We start from the raw sequence: 18,103 nt of genomic DNA, 5'->3' as shown, positions 1-18,103 counted from the left end.
TCTTCAATGCGTGAACAATGGCTGCCAACTCTAAATCATGAACCAGATAGTTCTTCTCATGAATCTTTAACTGCCGTGAAGCATAAGCAATGACCTTGCCATCATGCATCAACACTACACCAATCCCAACACAAGATGCATCACAATAAACTATATAAGGCCCTAAACCTGTGGGCAAAACCAACACTGATGCCGTAGTCAGAGCTGTCTTCAGGTTTCGAAAGCTCGCCTCACACTCGTCCGACTATCTGAATTGGGCACCCTTATGGGTCAACCTGGTCATCGGGGCTGCGATAGATGAAAACCCCTCCACGAATCGACGATAGTAGCCTGCCAATCCCAAGAAACTCTGAATCTCTATAGCTGATGCTGGTCTAGGCCAGTTATTGACTGCCTAAATCTTCTTCGGATCAACCTGAATACCCTCTGCTGATACAATATGACCCAGAAATGCAACTGAACTCAAGCAGAACTCACACTTCGAGAACTTAGCATATAACTGACTATCCCTCAAGGTCTGAAGAACCACTCTAAAATGTTGATCATGCTCCTCCCGGCTACAGGAATATATCAAAATATCATCAATGAAAACTATCACGAACGAATTCAAATAAGGCCTGAACACTCGGTTAATCAAGTCCATAAAAGCTGCTGGGGCATTTGTCAACCCGAATGACATAACCAAGAACTCATAATGCCCGTACCGAGTGCAGAAAACTGTCTTAGGGACATTGGTTTCCCTAATCCTCAACTGATGGTCGCCAGATCTCAAGTCAATCTTTGAAAATACCTTGGCACCTTGAAGCTGATCAAACAAATCATCAATCCTCAGCAATGGATACTTATTCTTGATCGTAACCTCGTTCAACTACCGGTAATCAATACACATCCTCATCGACCCATCCTTCTTCTTAACAAACAACACTGGCACACCCCCAAGGCGAAACACTAAGTCTAATGAAACCCTTCCCAAGCAAGTCTTGCAACTGTTCCTTCAACTCTTTCAACTCAGGCGGGGCCATACGATATGGTGGGATAGAAATGGGCTGAGTGCCCGGAGCCAAATCAATGCAGAAATCAATATCCCTATCGGGTGGCATACCCGGCAGGTCTGAAGGGAATACCTCAGGGAACTCACGAATGACGGGCACAAAATCAATGATGAAATCTCAGCACTGGAATCGCGAACATATGCTAAATAGGCCAAACACCCTTTCTCGACCATACGTCGAGCCTTTATATACAAGATAACACTGCGGGTAGAATGACCAGGAGTCCATCTCCACTCTAAACGAGGCATACCCGGTAAAGCTAAGGTCACAGTCTTGGCATGACAGTCCAAGATAGTGGTAAGGTGATAACCAGTCCATCCCCAATATAACATCGAAATTGACCATGTCTAAAAGCAACAAATCTATGCGAGTCTCAAGACCCCTAATCACCACAACACAAGAACGATGGACTCGATAGACCACAATAGAATCACCCACCGGTGTAGACACATAAACAGGAACACTCAATGAATCACTAGGCATGATCAAATACGGTGCAAAAATAAGATGACACATACGAGTATGCAGACCCTGTATCAAATAACACAGAAGCATCTCTATCACAAACTAGAACCGTACTTGTAATAACTGCATCTGAAACCTCAGCCTCGAGCCTGGCTAAGAGAGCATAACATCGGGGATGGGCCCCACCACCTTGAACTACATCTCTGGGATGGCCTACAGCTGGCTGGACTCCACCTCTAGCGGCCTGAGCTCCACCTCTAGCACCTCTACCTCCACCTCTAGCACCTCTACCCCCACCTCTAGCTGGCTGGGCGGCCTGTAGGACACCCGGTGCCTGAATTAATCCGACCTATGACCACCTCCTTGTGACAGAACCATCTCCACTCTCCTGGCTACATTGGCCGCCTCCTAGAAAGATATCTCACTCCCAGTTTTCCTAGCCATCTGAAGACAAATCGGCTGAATAAGACCATCAATAAACCTTCTCACCCTTTCTCTCTCGGTAAGAAGTATGATAAGAGCATGGCGAGCTAAGTTGATGAACCTGGTCTCATACTGGGTAACAGTCATGGAACCCTACTGGAGGCGCTCAAACTGCCTCCGATAGGCCTCTCTCTGAGTAATGGGGAGAAACTTCTCCAGAAATAGCTATGTAAACTGCTCCCAAGTCAAGGCTAGTGATCCGGCTGGTCTAGCTAAGCAATAATCCCTCCACCAAGTCTTGGCAGATCTAGACAAGCGAAACGTAGCAAAATCGACCCCATTGGTCTCAACAATACCCATGTTCCTGAGAACCTCGTGGCAGATGTCTAGGAAATCCTGGGAATCCTCAGCAGATGCACCGCTGAAAGTAGAAGTGAAGAGCTTGGTGAACCTATCCAGCCTCCACAAAGCATCACATACATAGCCGCTCCATCGCCGGTCTGAGCTACCACACCCGACTGAACCGCTCCAACTGGCTGAACCGCTAGAGTCTGAATCTAGGGAGCTACCTGCTCCGGAGTGCGAGTAGCAGGAGTCTGGGCCCCTCCTCTAGCCTAAGAGACGGCTGGTACTACAGGAAGCAAGCCTGCCCAGGTGACACTTTTCATGAGGCCCACTAATTGGACCAGAGCATCCTGAAGAATTGGGGTAGCAATAAACCCCTCTGGGACCTGAGCTGGGCCCACCGGAACTGTTGGGGCCAAAACCTCCTCATCAAAATCAACCTGAGGCTCCGTCATTGGTGTTGCTGCTCGGGGAAGAGCTCTGCCCCTACCTCGGCCTCTAGCACGGTCTCGCCCTCTGCCCCTCGTGGAAGCTACTGCTAGTTGCTCGGGCTACGGAGCGGTGGATGAGGAAGTGCGTGTTCTCTCCATCTGCGAAAGAACAGAGTAGAAATTCAATTAGCATTGAGAACAAAACGCACGACAAGAAGGAACGAATGTGAAGATTTCCTAACTCTGTAGCCTCTAGGGGATAAATACAGACGTCTCTGTACCGATCCCTCAGACTCTACTGAGCTTGTCCGTGAATTGTGAGACCTATGTAACCTAGAGCTGTGATACCAACTTGTCACGACCCAGATTTCCCACCCTCGAGAGTCGTGATGGCGCCTACTCATAGAAGTTAGGCAAGCCACAAAATTTAGAAAATTCTTTACTTCTTTGTTTTAATCCTTTTAATAACTTGCTTTAACATGTGATAAACATTTAAATAATAGAGGAATATGAGATTAAGCGGAAGACGTAAACAAAATAAACCAAAATAATATGGAAATCAACATATGCCTCTACCTAGAAACTGGTGTCACAACATTCACAGACTATCTATGATTACTACATACAAACGTTTGAAAGAAGGAACATTGTCTGTCTCGGATACAATGATAACAGAACAAAATAACTGATAGAAGAGACGTCGGGCCTGTGAACGCCTACAAGACTACCTCGGAATCTCGGTGAGCTGAAGATTGGCTCCCAAGCTACTGTTGCTGACCCAGTGTTGCTCCGGTATCTGCACATAAGTGTAGAGTGTAGTATCAACACAACCAACCCCATGTGCTAGTAAGTGCCTGGCCTAACCCCGGCAAGGTAGTGACGAGGCTAGGACCAGACTCCAAATAAACCTGTGCAATTATATATATACAGAGAAAAAGAAATACATAAATAAACGAATAATGATAGGAGGGGGAAACATGCTTCGGGGAATAATAGGTAAAACAGAATATCAAGGGAAGTATAAAGGAATCAAAATCAACCACTAACAAGAATGAGGAAAAACAAAGGCAGATTTCATTTTCTTTTCACATCTTGTTGCAGGCGTGCAACCCGATCCCGATTCCTGTATCTCGTGGCAGGCGTGTCACCCGCTCCCATTTCATTTTATCTCGTGGAAGGCGTACCACCCACTCCCATTTCATTATATTTTGTGGTAGACGTACCACCCGCTCCCATTTCATCATATCTTGGTAGGCGTACCACCCGCTCCCATTTCATCATATCTTGTGGTAAGCGTACCACCCGCTCCCATTTCATTTTATCCTATGGTAGGCGTACCACCCGCTCCCATTTCATTTTATCTTGTGGTAGGCGTACCACCCGCTCCCAGTTACAAGCCAATAATAATCACAAGGAATTCCGGCAAGGGAACAAAAGCAATATAACAACTTCCCGGCAAGGGAACAATGATATTTCAACAACATCCCGGCAAGGGAATAATACTATCAAAACAAACATCCCAGCAAGGGATCTTTAATATCAAATAAACATCCCAGCAAGGGAACAATGGTGATAATAACATATGAAGTGCAATAAACCACAACGAAGTCATAACAATTATAATACAAGACTCACGGGCATGCTTGACACTAATGTATAGATACTCGTCACTATGTCTATACGTCGTACTCCACAATTGACATGTAGCAAATAGGACACACCCTCAAGCTAAGGTTATACCAAACACTTAGCTCGATGCCTCGAATACAACTCAAGTTTCAATTATAGCTTTACCCCTTGATTCCGCCACCAATTCACACGTATCTAGCCACAAGTTACTTAATTACATCAATAAACTCTAAATGAATCAATTTGAATGCATGAAAATGAGTTTTCCAAAGTTTTACCCAAAAAGTCAAAATTGCCCCCAGGCCCACGTTGTCAAAACCCGCGGTTCGAACCAAAACCCGATTATCCATTTTACCCATTCCCCCACGAACTCAAATATATAATTTGTTTTGAAATCGGACATCAAATCGAGGTCCAAATCCCTAATTTTTTAAAAACCTAGTTTCTACCCAAAACACCCAATTTCCCCATGAAAATTATTGATTTCAAGTTGAAATCATGTTAAAAGATGTTAATGATTGAAGAAAACTAGTTAAAAACGACTTACAATTGATTTGGAGAAGAAAGGTTGTTTGAAAAATCGCCTCTTATGTTTTTGGGTTTTGAAAAATGCACAATGACTGAAAATCCCGTCTATTTATACCCATCTCAGACCCCCTGTGCGGGCCGCACAAAATGAACTACGATTACACAGGCCTTCCTGAGGGTACTGCGGTCCAGTGCCCTGTGCGGACCGCGCAAAGTCGACTGCGACCACACAGCCCTACACCGCGCACCGCACAAGGCCAATCGCGGACCTTACTGGCGGGTTCAGAGCCTGCAACTTCTGGTTTTAAGCCTAAAACATCCCGGAACCTATCTAAAACTTACCCGAGCCCTCGGAACTCTAAACCAAGTGCACACTAAACCTCAAAAACATCCTACAGACTTATTCGTGCAATCAAATCGTCAAAATAACATAATGAACATCAAATTAAATCTCGAGATCAATGAAATTTTCTCAAAACTTCTTTAAACATCAACTTTGCGATTTAAGTCCGAATCATGTCATATGACATCCGTGTTTTTACCAAATTCCACAAAAATATCTTAAATCATATATAAGACCTGTATCGGGCGCCGGAACCAAAATACGGGCCTGATACCATCATGTATAGGAATTTGATTTCGAGCATACGCCCAAGTCCCATATTTTCCTACGGACCCTCCGGGACCGTCAAATTACGGGTCCGAGTCCGTTTACCCAATATGTTGACCGAAGTCAAATTTAATTCATTTTACAGTCAAAACTTATCATTTTTCACATTTAAGCTTTTCGGCTACGCGCCCGGACTGTGCATGCAAATTGAGGTGGTGCTAAGGGAGGTTTTTAAGGCCTCGGAACGTAGAATTTTATTGCAATACAAGTGATGAGCTTTTGGGTCATCACACCGGTATTATAGTCATGAGATTATAATCCCTGGACTTATTTATCCCAGATGAGAGATGGGATAAAACAATACGAGGTTTGATGGGATATCCGGAATTAAGTGTGGGACAAAGTTAATATTATGTTAATAAATTTATACCACCAACCAAATATAGTATAAATTTAGTACACACTTTATTTCATCTTATCCAGTGTACGAAACGACCCTGAGAGCCTAAGATTGTCATGGAATTTCTTAATGTTAATTAATAGATTCTGAAAGAATATATTAATTATGAGCAAAACATGGAGTTTATGTTAAGAAAATTTTAATTTTGGCACATTCTATTAGTTATACACCTAACTTGTTTGTAGTCTTAGTTACTCACCCGAACTTTATTATTTGATAGTTGATATTCCATGGTCGATGACATAACAAAACGCATTGACACTCTCACTTAGGCGTGTGAGAGCGGAAAAAATAATTTTCAAATATGGTATTTTTCGTCAATTATCACATAGTCATATACAATATTTATTTGCATGAATTATGTATTTCTTCTTGCTTCTTCTTAATATATAATGCATATCATATCCCCATTTAATTTTACATTTTTTATTTTTTTTATTTGGAAACAATGGCTATGATTCAACTGTGTATTTCTTTTTTGGGGTCAAATTTGTAATAAATCTTAACTGAAACTCTATCATTTGAGCCAAATAAAAAAAGTTCTATCCAAAATAATAGAGTACCAACAGTGTATTTCTTGTTATTTTTTCTGAGACAAATGACTATTTATTTTAATTGTATATTTTTATTTTCGAGTCAAATTAGTAAAAAGAAGTTGGTTGGAGCTCCATTATTTTTTTGCCTAATAAAATATGTACAACCAAAATAATGAAGTTGTAATTGTATACTTTATTTTTATTTTTCCTTTACATGCAATAACTATTTATTTCAACTCTGTATTTTTTGGGGAGAAAAAAATATGTAAATATACTTGCTTAAAGCTCCATTATTTTTTGTCAAAGGAAAAGTTTTAAGCAAAATATGCAATACAAACTACGTAATGTTTCTTTTTATATATCTTTTAGATGCACCGACTATTTATTTTAACTGTATATTTCTTCTTTTTCAGATAAATTTGTCAACCTTTAGACTGAAATTTTATCATTTAAACCAGATAAAATAGATGCACCGACTATTTATTTTAACTGTATATTTCTTCTTTTTCAGATAAATTTGTCAATGTTTAGACTGAAATTTTATCATTTAAACCAGATAAAATAGATATATTTAGTTGTTAAATGAAAACTTACCCATTAAAATTTTAATAATATCAATTATTTCGTTTGAAAGGGAAATAAAGAGGCAAAATTGGTAAGAAGACAAAAATTATACAATATTTTCGTCGTTGTTCTTATAAGAAAAGAAACTTGCTTTCTATACTTTTGTACTTTTTAAATATTTTTTGTTGTTATTGGGAAAGATATTTAATATCAAATAAAAAAAATGAACAAATACTTATAGAGAAGCAATATTCTCAATTCAGAACTATGGTAAAATAAAGCTCATTAATTTAAAAGGTAAATAATTTATAGAAAGTAAATCTTATTTGATTTTTGTGTCTTAATTATTAGGACTTCTAACGTGACAAATCAAATAAGGAAAATTCTAATGAACAATGTTTTAGTTGATTCAAAGTGTTAAATATTAGGAAATAATTATGTGACTATTTTGTCCAGTGTGAATTCTATTTTAAAGGGGTAAAAAAGGTGAACGACATTTCGCTAAGGGCCTTCGTGTTTTTAATATAGTGTATAGATGTTTATATATACACCATTTTGTGAAACTGATTCTACTAAAGTTGAACTCAATAGAATAGCCCCTTCAAGATGCTATAATGCATAATAGCCCGCCCTCGTCCCAATATTGGCGTTGGCTAAATATGATTTTACTACATACCCGGTCTCAAAGGGACAGTCATTCCGTTCTTTTTTCTCTATCTTTATAATACCCGATCCTGGAGAGGGACATATTTGAATCATTTGAGTACCGGGGAAAGGGGGATAGTATTTTATACGAATAATATAACAAAGGGTGAAATTAATCCTTTTCTTATAGTAAAAGAGCAAATTTAACCCTTTTAATTTAAGTGGTTAAATGTGCCTCGAGAGTCATTATTGTATAAAATAATTAGAAAGAGTCATTTCGAATAAGATTAGAAAGAGTCTAATGTTGCCTCGAGAGTCATTATTGTATAAAATGCATATCCATGAGAAAACGCATTTTAGGCAGGGGCGGAGCCAGGTGGGCGGAATGAAGTTCAGCCGAACCCTATTCGCCCGAATATCGCACTGTGTATATAAGATCACTTTTTTTTCCATGTACAATATTAGATGTTGAATCCCCAAAGCTTTTTCGCGTGTTTATTTTTTACTTTTTGAATCCCTTTGATAAAAATCCTACTTCTGCCACTGATTTTAGAATCAATTTGCTCCCTGCTTACTCAATCATTGTCATCCTATATACCAAGCAACTAATCCAAGGCATAAAAAATTGAAACAGTGCAAAAACTTCAAGCTGTTTACCACATTACATACAACTGAAGACTGTTGGAATTTTGGATACACAAGGATTCATTCTTTTTATGTACAAAAATGAAAGGGAAAAAGGAAAGTTACAGGTATAGGAAAAGAAAAACTAGAAAATAGCTAGGCAAGAAATAGTTGATTGAACATAGAAAACAAAGGTTGGCCACTGGGAAAATTGGCCCTGGAAACTGGGGTTATCGGAAACTGTTTCAGAAGTCGTAATCTACGTCCGATGCATTCTGAGAATCAGAACGTCGTATCAGATGTCCTCGCTCGTCGTATAGGTCAAGGTTCTCACAAGGGGCAGGGAAGACAGTACCTATAACACGACCTTGAACATAAGCACACTGGAATATGTGCTTCTTCTTGTATGTTATCCCAATCGACATATCTCTGAAAGTAACATTTTTCACTGGAATTTCTGAATTTCCATGGATACGAACAGGCACACGAACTCCCTCACCGTGTATTGACTCGTAGCTTATGTCCTTTAGTACTGGTACAGCTTTGGGATCAAACTCCCCATCAGGATGTTCATTGTAATCTGTTTTGATGACAATTCCCACCCTAACATTTTCAAAAGTTAAATTCCTGTATGCTATGTGTCGTACGTATCCTCCTCTACCAGCTGCTGTTTTGATGCGAACAGCCCGCCTTGAGTTCCAGACATGGACATTTTCCACGATGACATTTGATACCCCACCAGACATCTCACTTCCTATCGATATGCCCGCACTGCCAAGTTGTTCAACCAGAGTGAGTACCAGGTAATGTAAATTATTGTGTTGCTCTTATGATTCTAATATATGTCAAAATATCATAGGTGCAACTGTTGTCAAAAACTCCGTGCCATGAAAAGGAATGGAAGTGCACAAGCCTATATGGAGACCTTACCTGACCATTGAACGAACTACAAGATTTCGGATGACTATATTTTTTGAAGGCCGTCCATACGAAATTCCATACTGATCCCAACCACTCTTTATTGCAATGCCATCATCACCAACACTGATGTAACAGTTCTCGATCAACATATCTTCACATGAATCTGTTCACACCATACTAAAACATCAAGAGCTGATACTGAGAAAGAGGGGAATAAGTAAACAATAAAGAAGTGCATATGGAAAAATTAGGTTAAACAAAATTAGCTTCAGATATTTTAGCTTGCTTATTATTTATTTGACAAACTAATCAGAAAGTTCTGCAAGAAATCAATAAGATCTAGTCTAAATATAATTATTCACAGCTGACCCCACATATAACGCTGACTGATCCTAATCCTCAGTTATAAAAATGGTTACTAGCTCAAGGTTTTCTATTCACCTGGATCTATGCCATCAGTATTTGGAGCATGAAAGATGGGTGCCAGAATTGTGACATTCTTGATTGTTACATTCTTGCAGTCGTATGGATGGAGCGTCCAAAATGGAGAATCGCGTAATGTTATATTAGAGATCACTATGTCACTAGACCACATAATCTGGACAAGCGGCCCTCTGGTGTTGTTAAGAAGCCTTTGCTTGTACTTCTTCCACCATGTTTGACCCTGCCCATTAATGGTACCATTATGCCCTGTTACCAGAAAACATACACATAATCAGATTGATTTGGTTCGCTTCATACTTCTGCAAACATTTAAAAATAGTTAACTCTTCAAAATCGATACGTGCAAAGCAGTAAGGTACATGTATCATCATATCTTATTTCACTGCTGGAACACGTTTCATTCCAATACTCAGCAGTGGACTTAGTCACTAGCAATAATAATGATGACAGGGTAATTAATATTTATTAAAATAAAAATACATCACTATGTTCAACAACTTGAAACTATAGGAACTTCGTGTTGCAAGGTGGCAGTTTCGGGTGAAGTTACAGGGTCAGAATGATAGTTACAAACATTCAGAAACAAGTCGCAAACCTGTGATTACAACATCTCTGAGATTTTGGCCATGGATTAAACTCCCATAGCGTGGTCCAATATGCTCTCGCCCATATCCATACGAAGGCAAGGGAGGCATGAGAGGCCAGTACTTCTCATCCTGTTAAGCAACATATATACAAAGAGAAATACAGAAATATCATAAGTTCAGCCATTGAAAAATAAAATAAAATTATATATATAAAAAGGTATCAGGCTATTTTACTCAACTAATAAATGGAAGTAATTGTAAAAGAACAGAAAATGCCACCATGTAGACAAAACTTGCAATTCATCCATTAGGACTTGAATCCCTTTCGTTAACTTTGCATAGTCATTAATATGAGAAAATTCTTATACTTTCCAAGAAAGTGGGCATTGTCCTGGTATCGACAAAATAAAAGCTGGACATGTAATTTGGGATAGAGCATAGGTATGTCTTTCCATAGAGGAAACGAAAGCCAGCAGTCTACACTGAACTAAGCAGGCTCAGCACCTTTTTTAACATGTAATTCTCCCTACAGAATATTGTTAAGATTGCACCAATAAATAGATAGGATTAAGTTAAATAGTGGGCGAAACTAATGTGTTTCTAACACATCTCTTGGTTAGTATGTATACAACAGTGTTGAAGAATAATATGATCCATCTCCTCAGGTTGCAAGTACCTCATTCAGTTTTCCTAGAACAAACTAAGGGTACAGAATCCACAAACTCATCCCATAACCGTGTATTCATAGTTCCCTGAAATGGTTTTATGCGCAATCAGTTTCAGGAAATTCTCGTGATTGCATGAATTTATCCAGGTCAACCTACGAAAAAGTGGAGCTGTGTATAAACTACACAATTTAGCAGGTGCTGAAGCTTTTCACAACTACAGGAGACGCGAACCAAGGTTCTGATTCCTGACAAATTGCAGGACACCTAAAATTTTAGGAAAGATGTAAACCACCCTTTCGTTGTAACTAGTCAAAAAGAACATTATGGAAATCATGTTCTGGAGGTTCACATTGTGTAATGGAACAATTGAGGTTTCAATATAATAGCCAAAGATGCAAAGAGCTTCAAATGTTAGAAGTTCAAAATTAAAAGTATTTTGCGAGAAGTAGGTAATGAGTGTAGAAGGCCTCAAGCAAATGATATTTCCAAGAACTTTAGATAGTACGACCATTCTACAGATGGGAGAGGAGAACTTTTCCCAAGGCAGTCTGTGGTTTCGCTATTTGCCAACTGCTTATTGTTTCTTAAAATCACATTGGCTCTAAGCAGCGAGCCATAATTGGATATGCTTGATATACAAATGCAAGCCCTTCAAGCAGCTGCCCTGGTTACTCTACAGTCGATAATGTAGGTGGGTAAATTATCACCAGCATTTCCAATCAAAATGCTAAGGCCTCCAAAGCCAATTACTTATTTACCTTAAGTTGACATAAACAGTGTGGCCTTACCCAAAGGCATTAGCCATGGCACTAAAAAGGCAAATAGCTGCCTGCCTTTTTAGACTGATGCTATATTTCCCTCGTTAAATAGATGTATCTTAGGATCTCCAGTGTACTGATAGTAATCAAGGTCTAGATAGACAAACTTAAAGGAAAGTCAATGAGGCAGGAAAAACATTTTGCAGGGGCTAAGGCCAGTTTATCTTAAAGATGTTTTGGAGTCTTGCACAGTTATTTCTGTTTTGTTTTTTTCAAACATATATTTGTGTTTTGTTTTTTGAAACAAAAAATAGAAATAGAACAACTAAAATGGAGAAAAATACTCTCACGATAATCCCAAAATCCAAACACTCACCAAAAAACAAAAATAGAACGAGAACAAGACAAAAATAAACTGTTAAAGCGATCAGGGAACTTGACTCAAGTGAGCTTAGTTGGAAAAAGTACATTCTACTACATCAGGGTACGCTGCCTATATCACACCCCTTTGGAGTGCAGCCCTCCCCGAACCATGCATTAATGCGGGATGCTTTGTGCACCGGGCTGCCCTTTTTTTTTTTTACCATAACATTGACACATAATGTCAAGCCTAAGACCAGATACTTGAGAAACTGTCTGCCTAACAACCTGATGCATGACTTACCTCGATGATATATTGATATGAAAAGCATCACTGATCACCAACTACAATTTCCAGTTAGTTCAAAAATTAAACCTCCTACAGAACCCTCCCCTCCTTAACAATAGAATTTGGAAATTTCCAGCACCAATAACTGGAAAAGGGAGGGGGGGGGGAATGAATAGAGGCGACGCACACATGCATCAACTAGAAATTTGATGTTATGAAATCATTTTAATTTGGACTTGGAAAAGTAAAGACAACATCATACACCACCCATGAGTCAAAATACACAGTCAATGCAGGCAAAAGCTGCAACTAAACTTGATTCCTAGATCACTTAATCCACTTATTTTGGATAACAGTCACAAGTAGTTAACAAAAGCTTAGATTGATAGCAAGATCATGGAGTCATAAATCGAAGCAAGATCAAAAACTATGTACACATAGGCATTGCCACAATGAAGAGCAAGAATGAGGAGAAACAACCAACAATTCAGTGAATTAGAGATTATTAAAGAGATGAAGTAATGCAACAGCTAAAGCAGAGGTCCAAAGGTCCATGTTGATGCGCCATGGAAAAGGAATTAATGTTCACAAATGAGGCACACTATTCAGAAGTTTTCAATGCTATATATCTCCAGTAGAGATGGGATTATATTTCATCCGTCCTATTCTATTAGTCCTTCTCCTATTCTTCATGCTACAAATGTCTAGTAATTATGATATGTTTCACAACATACTGCGTCCTTTCTATTAAGTTAGTCCAACTCTGACTCAAACAGAAAGAGAAGTTGAAAATGTGTTGGTAAGTACTTGATTGGTTTTGATCATTAAATTTCAGATTTGCTGAAATTAGCCCCAATCTAGAGTTTATCCTTTAACCCGTCTTAAGCTTCAACAACATCTCATGTGTGTTATCTTCCTTTGTTCTTCCGCTAGTAGTTTTAGCTAGAGACAAAGAAACATGAGTTTGTGATTGTAATAGTTACCTACCAACTGCACCAAGGACTTAAAATGGATTGGAAACAGAATAGAATCAAAAGGTGAAGAATGTAAATACAAACATAGGATGTACATAGCAATGGAGGTGGAATGCATACCACAATTAGAAACTTTTTTGATAACTATGAAATCACCAAGGGCCAGCTGGCACACCCACAATTAGAAACTTAGAGTTCATATCAAGCATCATAAGTGTTCTAATTCAATGTAATCAGAAACTAATGTTTTACATGTGTTTGGTTGATGTCATTAGAGAAAGAGTGCGCGCACAAATCCACTAAGAATAGCTTTATCCTAATTTTCCATCTACACCTCAAGACAAAAAACTGCACTAATCCTTACTATCTTTTGTCAACCGAGAAATCACAGAGCACCAATGGGCCACGGTTTGGAACTTGATGGATGATGGGCCCGCCCCTCTACCCTTCTCCACTTAAATAACAGACAACAATACACATCCACTATATATATCATACACAGTTATACAATGTCATCTCTCAGTTCTCAACAACCCCATAATACAAATCATGTGTAGCAAGCTAGTTTATCACTATAAGCAAAACTTCAGAGAGGAAATTATAAACAATCAGCAGCCAAATGAGAGTGAAGTAATGATACAAGAAAAAGTAAATAAAAAAGCTAACTTTTACAGTTCAGTATGCAAAGTTCAAACTTTTAAACATTAACAGATCAAGAAAAATACTTACATCAATACCCAATATAACAGCACCTTCAGCAAGGAACAGAGTCATATGACTGGTTAAATTAAACGGCGCCGTTAACCAATAGCCAGGTGGCACATTAAGCTGCCCACCACCTTTCTTACCAAGTTTGGAAATAGCCAAGACTGCCCTCTCAAACGCTGCCGTATTGAATGTAACGCCGTCACCAACTCCACCAAAGTCCGTTAAGTTAAACGCCATTGGACGGAGCTTAGGCATCTGCCTTACCGAGAAATCCCGCCGGAAAAACAAGAGCCCGGTAGTAACATCCCTTTGCCAATATAAAACAGAAAATATAAAGGCGATCCAAAGAGCGGTGAAAAGGGTTTTTTGGTTGGAGAATAGTGGAGGGATCCATCGACGTTGGTGGTGGAATTGAGTCCACCGCCATGAAGACGACGGCGTTAGCGTTAGAGTCTCCACCATTATTGAATGTTTAAGTTGGAAATGGGAGTAATGTTGTGTGCATGAAAATATAGTACCAAAAACAATAATGCAACCTGAAATATTGAAACCAAAAAGGGGAAGATTTTGGAAGGTGAAGTGTAGTGGTCAGAATCAGTGAGATGGTTAGGTAGATGGTGAAGGGGTGTGATGAAGTGGATTCAAAGGAAGAACAATGTTTTTGAAGAAGCCTTTAGTAATTTATTTTATCGTTGGTGTCATGTTCGTTTTGGTGCTGCTTGCCTTATCTGCTGCCACTTTGCCCTAATATTAAGTTTTAAGCTATAATCCCGTATCATTAACTACTACTTAATGCTCTTCAGCCTTCACTTTTATCTTTTTATGCTAATTGCTATGTAGTTACTAGTCGGGGTGGTTTGGTCGAAAATAAGTTATCCCGAAATAATTATCTTCAGATTAATTATTCTCAAATTAGTTATTTAAAAAAAATTACAATTCCGCGATAATTAATTTCGGGATTAGTTATACTGCTATTTTATCCTAATCAAATATGAAATAAATTCATCTCAAATTTAATCCCCGGATTAATATTCCTTGTCGCTCATACCAACGAGCCCTTAATGTTTTGACTTTCAAGAACATTTAATAGTAAGTGCAAAATAAGAAAAAAAAATGGTAATTAATTATACTTTGATTTTTTTAAAATGAGAATTATTTTGATCAAATATATTTAGTAACATGGACAACTAATATGGACCGAAGGGAGCATTATCTATACCTCATCTTTAGATTACTAATGTCACTTATGATGAGAATAACAAAGCTTACTTGTTATAAACAATTATATATAGTTATTTTTTAAGTCATAATATCTCCTCTGTTCATTTTCGGTTGTCTGCTTTTGACTTTGTATTTCTTTTAAGAAAAATAAATAAATTATATATTTATAGTTTTACTCGTAATAATTATACCATAATTATAGCATTACAAAAATTCTTGAAAATAATTTGAGGAATGAGTAGTTAATGATAATGATAAAACAAGAAAAAAAGATTGGCTTTCTTTTAATTTGCTAAAATGAACAAATAAAAATGAAAATATAAGTAAAAGTGAACGGAAGGATTAGTGTTTATAGAGGTTAAACTCATTAATTATGTCTATTGTAGTAAATCTTTATGTTTCTTTATTGCTATTATTATAATGACAACTTCATTATTCTTTTTCTTATGGAGTAAATTCTCATATGTATTTGTCAGTCTAGCATGTGAAAGTACTTAAGGGGACATCATCTTTCTAACGACATAAAATCTCGTCAAATTTTAATAATTAAACTCAAAGATGCCTACCAAGTAACAACCGAATTAACATATAGTAAATGAACATCATCAATCTAATGCCATGGATTAGTTTTCATCAAATATTAAATTCAAATATATCTACCAAGTACAGCTAATTATTGGCCAATGATGAATATTCAAAAAACTTTACACAATTACATGTAACATCGGAAAAGGGCTAAAATATCTCGTAGTATCACACATGGTTAAGTATCGAGCTCCATCCACCTATTTATCCAAAAATACATTCAACGTTATCTTTGGGCTTGATATTACCCCCGCAACTAACGGAGCCATTTGTGGTCCCCCTATTTAATGCGTTGTCAAGATTTCATTGCGCTGCGTGGCTATATGGCCCCAGGTCACTTACAACCCGTCCCAAATATCCACCCGCCCCATTTTTCGGTACAATCTATAGTAAAACAAATATTATTCACCTACCATTTTCATTTTAACCCCATTTCTTCATCAAATTAGGGCAAATCCCATTTCTCTTCCTCCTCAAAATTGATTCCTCCTTCCAGGTCGTAATTGTTTTGTTCCATTCCTCTTCTAAACTTGCTTTTGCCTATAAAAGCTATTATTTTTTGGAAAATACAAGCCCACCATGTCTGAGAATTCAATTGCTTCTGATTTGTCTCGTCGATGTGGTTGCGAGTTGATTGCCAATTATTTTGTGGCTAAAACTCCTACAAATGCTAGACGTAGATTCTACAAATGCCCTCGTTTTGATGAAGAATTGTCATGTGGTTTTTGGAATGGCGCGACCAAAATATGCCACCACATGTGACAATAGTGATAAACAACTTAGATAACTCATTGAAATGTGTAGAAGTAGAAAGGAATTATTTGAGAAAGATGGTGGCTGACTTAGAGGATGTTGTTTGTCAAGAAAAGGTGAAAATAAAGAATATTGTGGCAGAAATTGAGGGCATTAAATTAACCAGTTTAGTGGCAGTGTCTATGATGGAGGATAAATTACGAAGGATGAAGCTTTTTGTTGTTATTTCGTGGGTTGTCTTTATTCTGATTTTAATAGCTAGGAGCTAGTGATGTTTGGTTATTTTTGTTGTCAAGAGCAATGTAATGGTTCTTTTGGTTTTTTTGATGTGTTTCAGTTTGGAGGATAAATGCAATGTAATGTGTTTGGTTATTTTCAACCAAACACATGCTTGTTTCAATTTCATGTGTTTTCATTGAATTTAAGTTATTTTGTTTAAGCTGAAATGTACTTGAAATGTTCTTACAAGGAAACTGTCCATCTATTAATAGTATCATTTATCATAACAAGAGAAATGACAATAAAGTTGGCACAAAAGAAGGCTCGACTATGGAGCTTAATTAAAGATGCAAACATACATTATTGCTGGAATATTTACCTAACAAATATAGCTATTAGACAAGTACCAATCTCACAATATTGACTTGTCTATTAACATAGAAGTGAGTTACTTGTCTATTATAATCATCACAAAAATAAATTGTCAATTACAGTCATCCCAAATAGCTTGTTACTTTACTTCCCCTTTCCCTTTCTAGTTTGAAGCTTTAGAATTTTTTTCTCCTTCATACCCAGTAACTGAGTTCTGGTCATTGCTTGCTTGCCTTTTCAAGTAGTCCTTGTTGGAAAATATGGCAGATTTGTTGGTTATGAGCTACCAGTGTGATCTCCTGTGAAGTTATCTTCCTTGTCCCAGTATTTTGCTGTTTATTCTTCACTTGAAGCCTTGTCATAATCTCATAAACAACCTTAGGCCTCTATACTGGGTCAGGTTCAATCCCAAAGTCTGAATCAATTAGTCATCTTGGAGTGTACTTGGTTCTTTTTTGACTTGGTTGTTGAGAAACATCACTGGTTTGCTGAGTGAGAAGCTGACTGGATTGAGTTGCTTGCTGACTGGACTGAGAAACATCACATTGTTGTTGAGTTTCTTGATGACTGGGCTGAGTAGTCATATTACATTGCTGAGTTGTCTGCTAACCGACTGAGTAGTCTGAGTGTATTGTTGAGTTTTCTGCTGACTGGATTGAGTAGTTTGAGTGGAGTGCTGAGTTCCTGATTGAGGTATAAACCCAGGATTAGGGATCATAACAAACTCAAATGGTTCACTAGGTTCTTGCCCTGGCTGAGGTATCCCTTGTAGCTGCATAAGGTAAAATAAACTGGTCAGTATTTTTAAATAAGCAGAAATAATAAGATAACTATTGTTAGATGTCTTTACCTTCATTGGACATTTTCTTTGATTGTGATTTTGTTTCCACAGTAACCACAATGCATTTCAAGGCCTTTCCTAGAAGCTACCC

The 18,103-nt window shown here is 37.9% G+C and overlaps 1 protein-coding gene across 1 annotated transcript; it reads right to left on the bottom strand.

Moving 5' to 3' along the window:
• Positions 1 to 8,313: 8,313 nt before the first annotated feature.
• Positions 8,314 to 14,721, bottom strand: LOC104228947 (probable polygalacturonase). The gene is made up of 5 exons (XM_009781503.2): positions 14,043 to 14,721; positions 10,273 to 10,393; positions 9,675 to 9,923; positions 9,243 to 9,396; positions 8,314 to 9,083 (listed from the first exon to the last, which is right to left on the bottom strand). The coding sequence occupies exons 1-5, from the start codon at positions 14,481 to 14,483 to the stop codon at positions 8,558 to 8,560; spliced, it is 1,491 nt and encodes a 496-aa protein (XP_009779805.1). The 5' UTR covers positions 14,484 to 14,721; the 3' UTR covers positions 8,314 to 8,557.
• Between the last annotated feature and the right edge of the window lie 3,382 nt (positions 14,722 to 18,103).

The sequence above is a fragment of the Nicotiana sylvestris genome, chromosome 7 (genome assembly GCF_000393655.2).
Source record: "Nicotiana sylvestris chromosome 7, ASM39365v2, whole genome shotgun sequence".
NCBI lineage: Eukaryota > Viridiplantae > Streptophyta > Magnoliopsida > Solanales > Solanaceae > Nicotiana > Nicotiana sylvestris.
The sequence above is the reverse complement of the archived record's forward strand: the minus strand, read 5'-3'. Positions and strand labels throughout refer to the sequence as shown.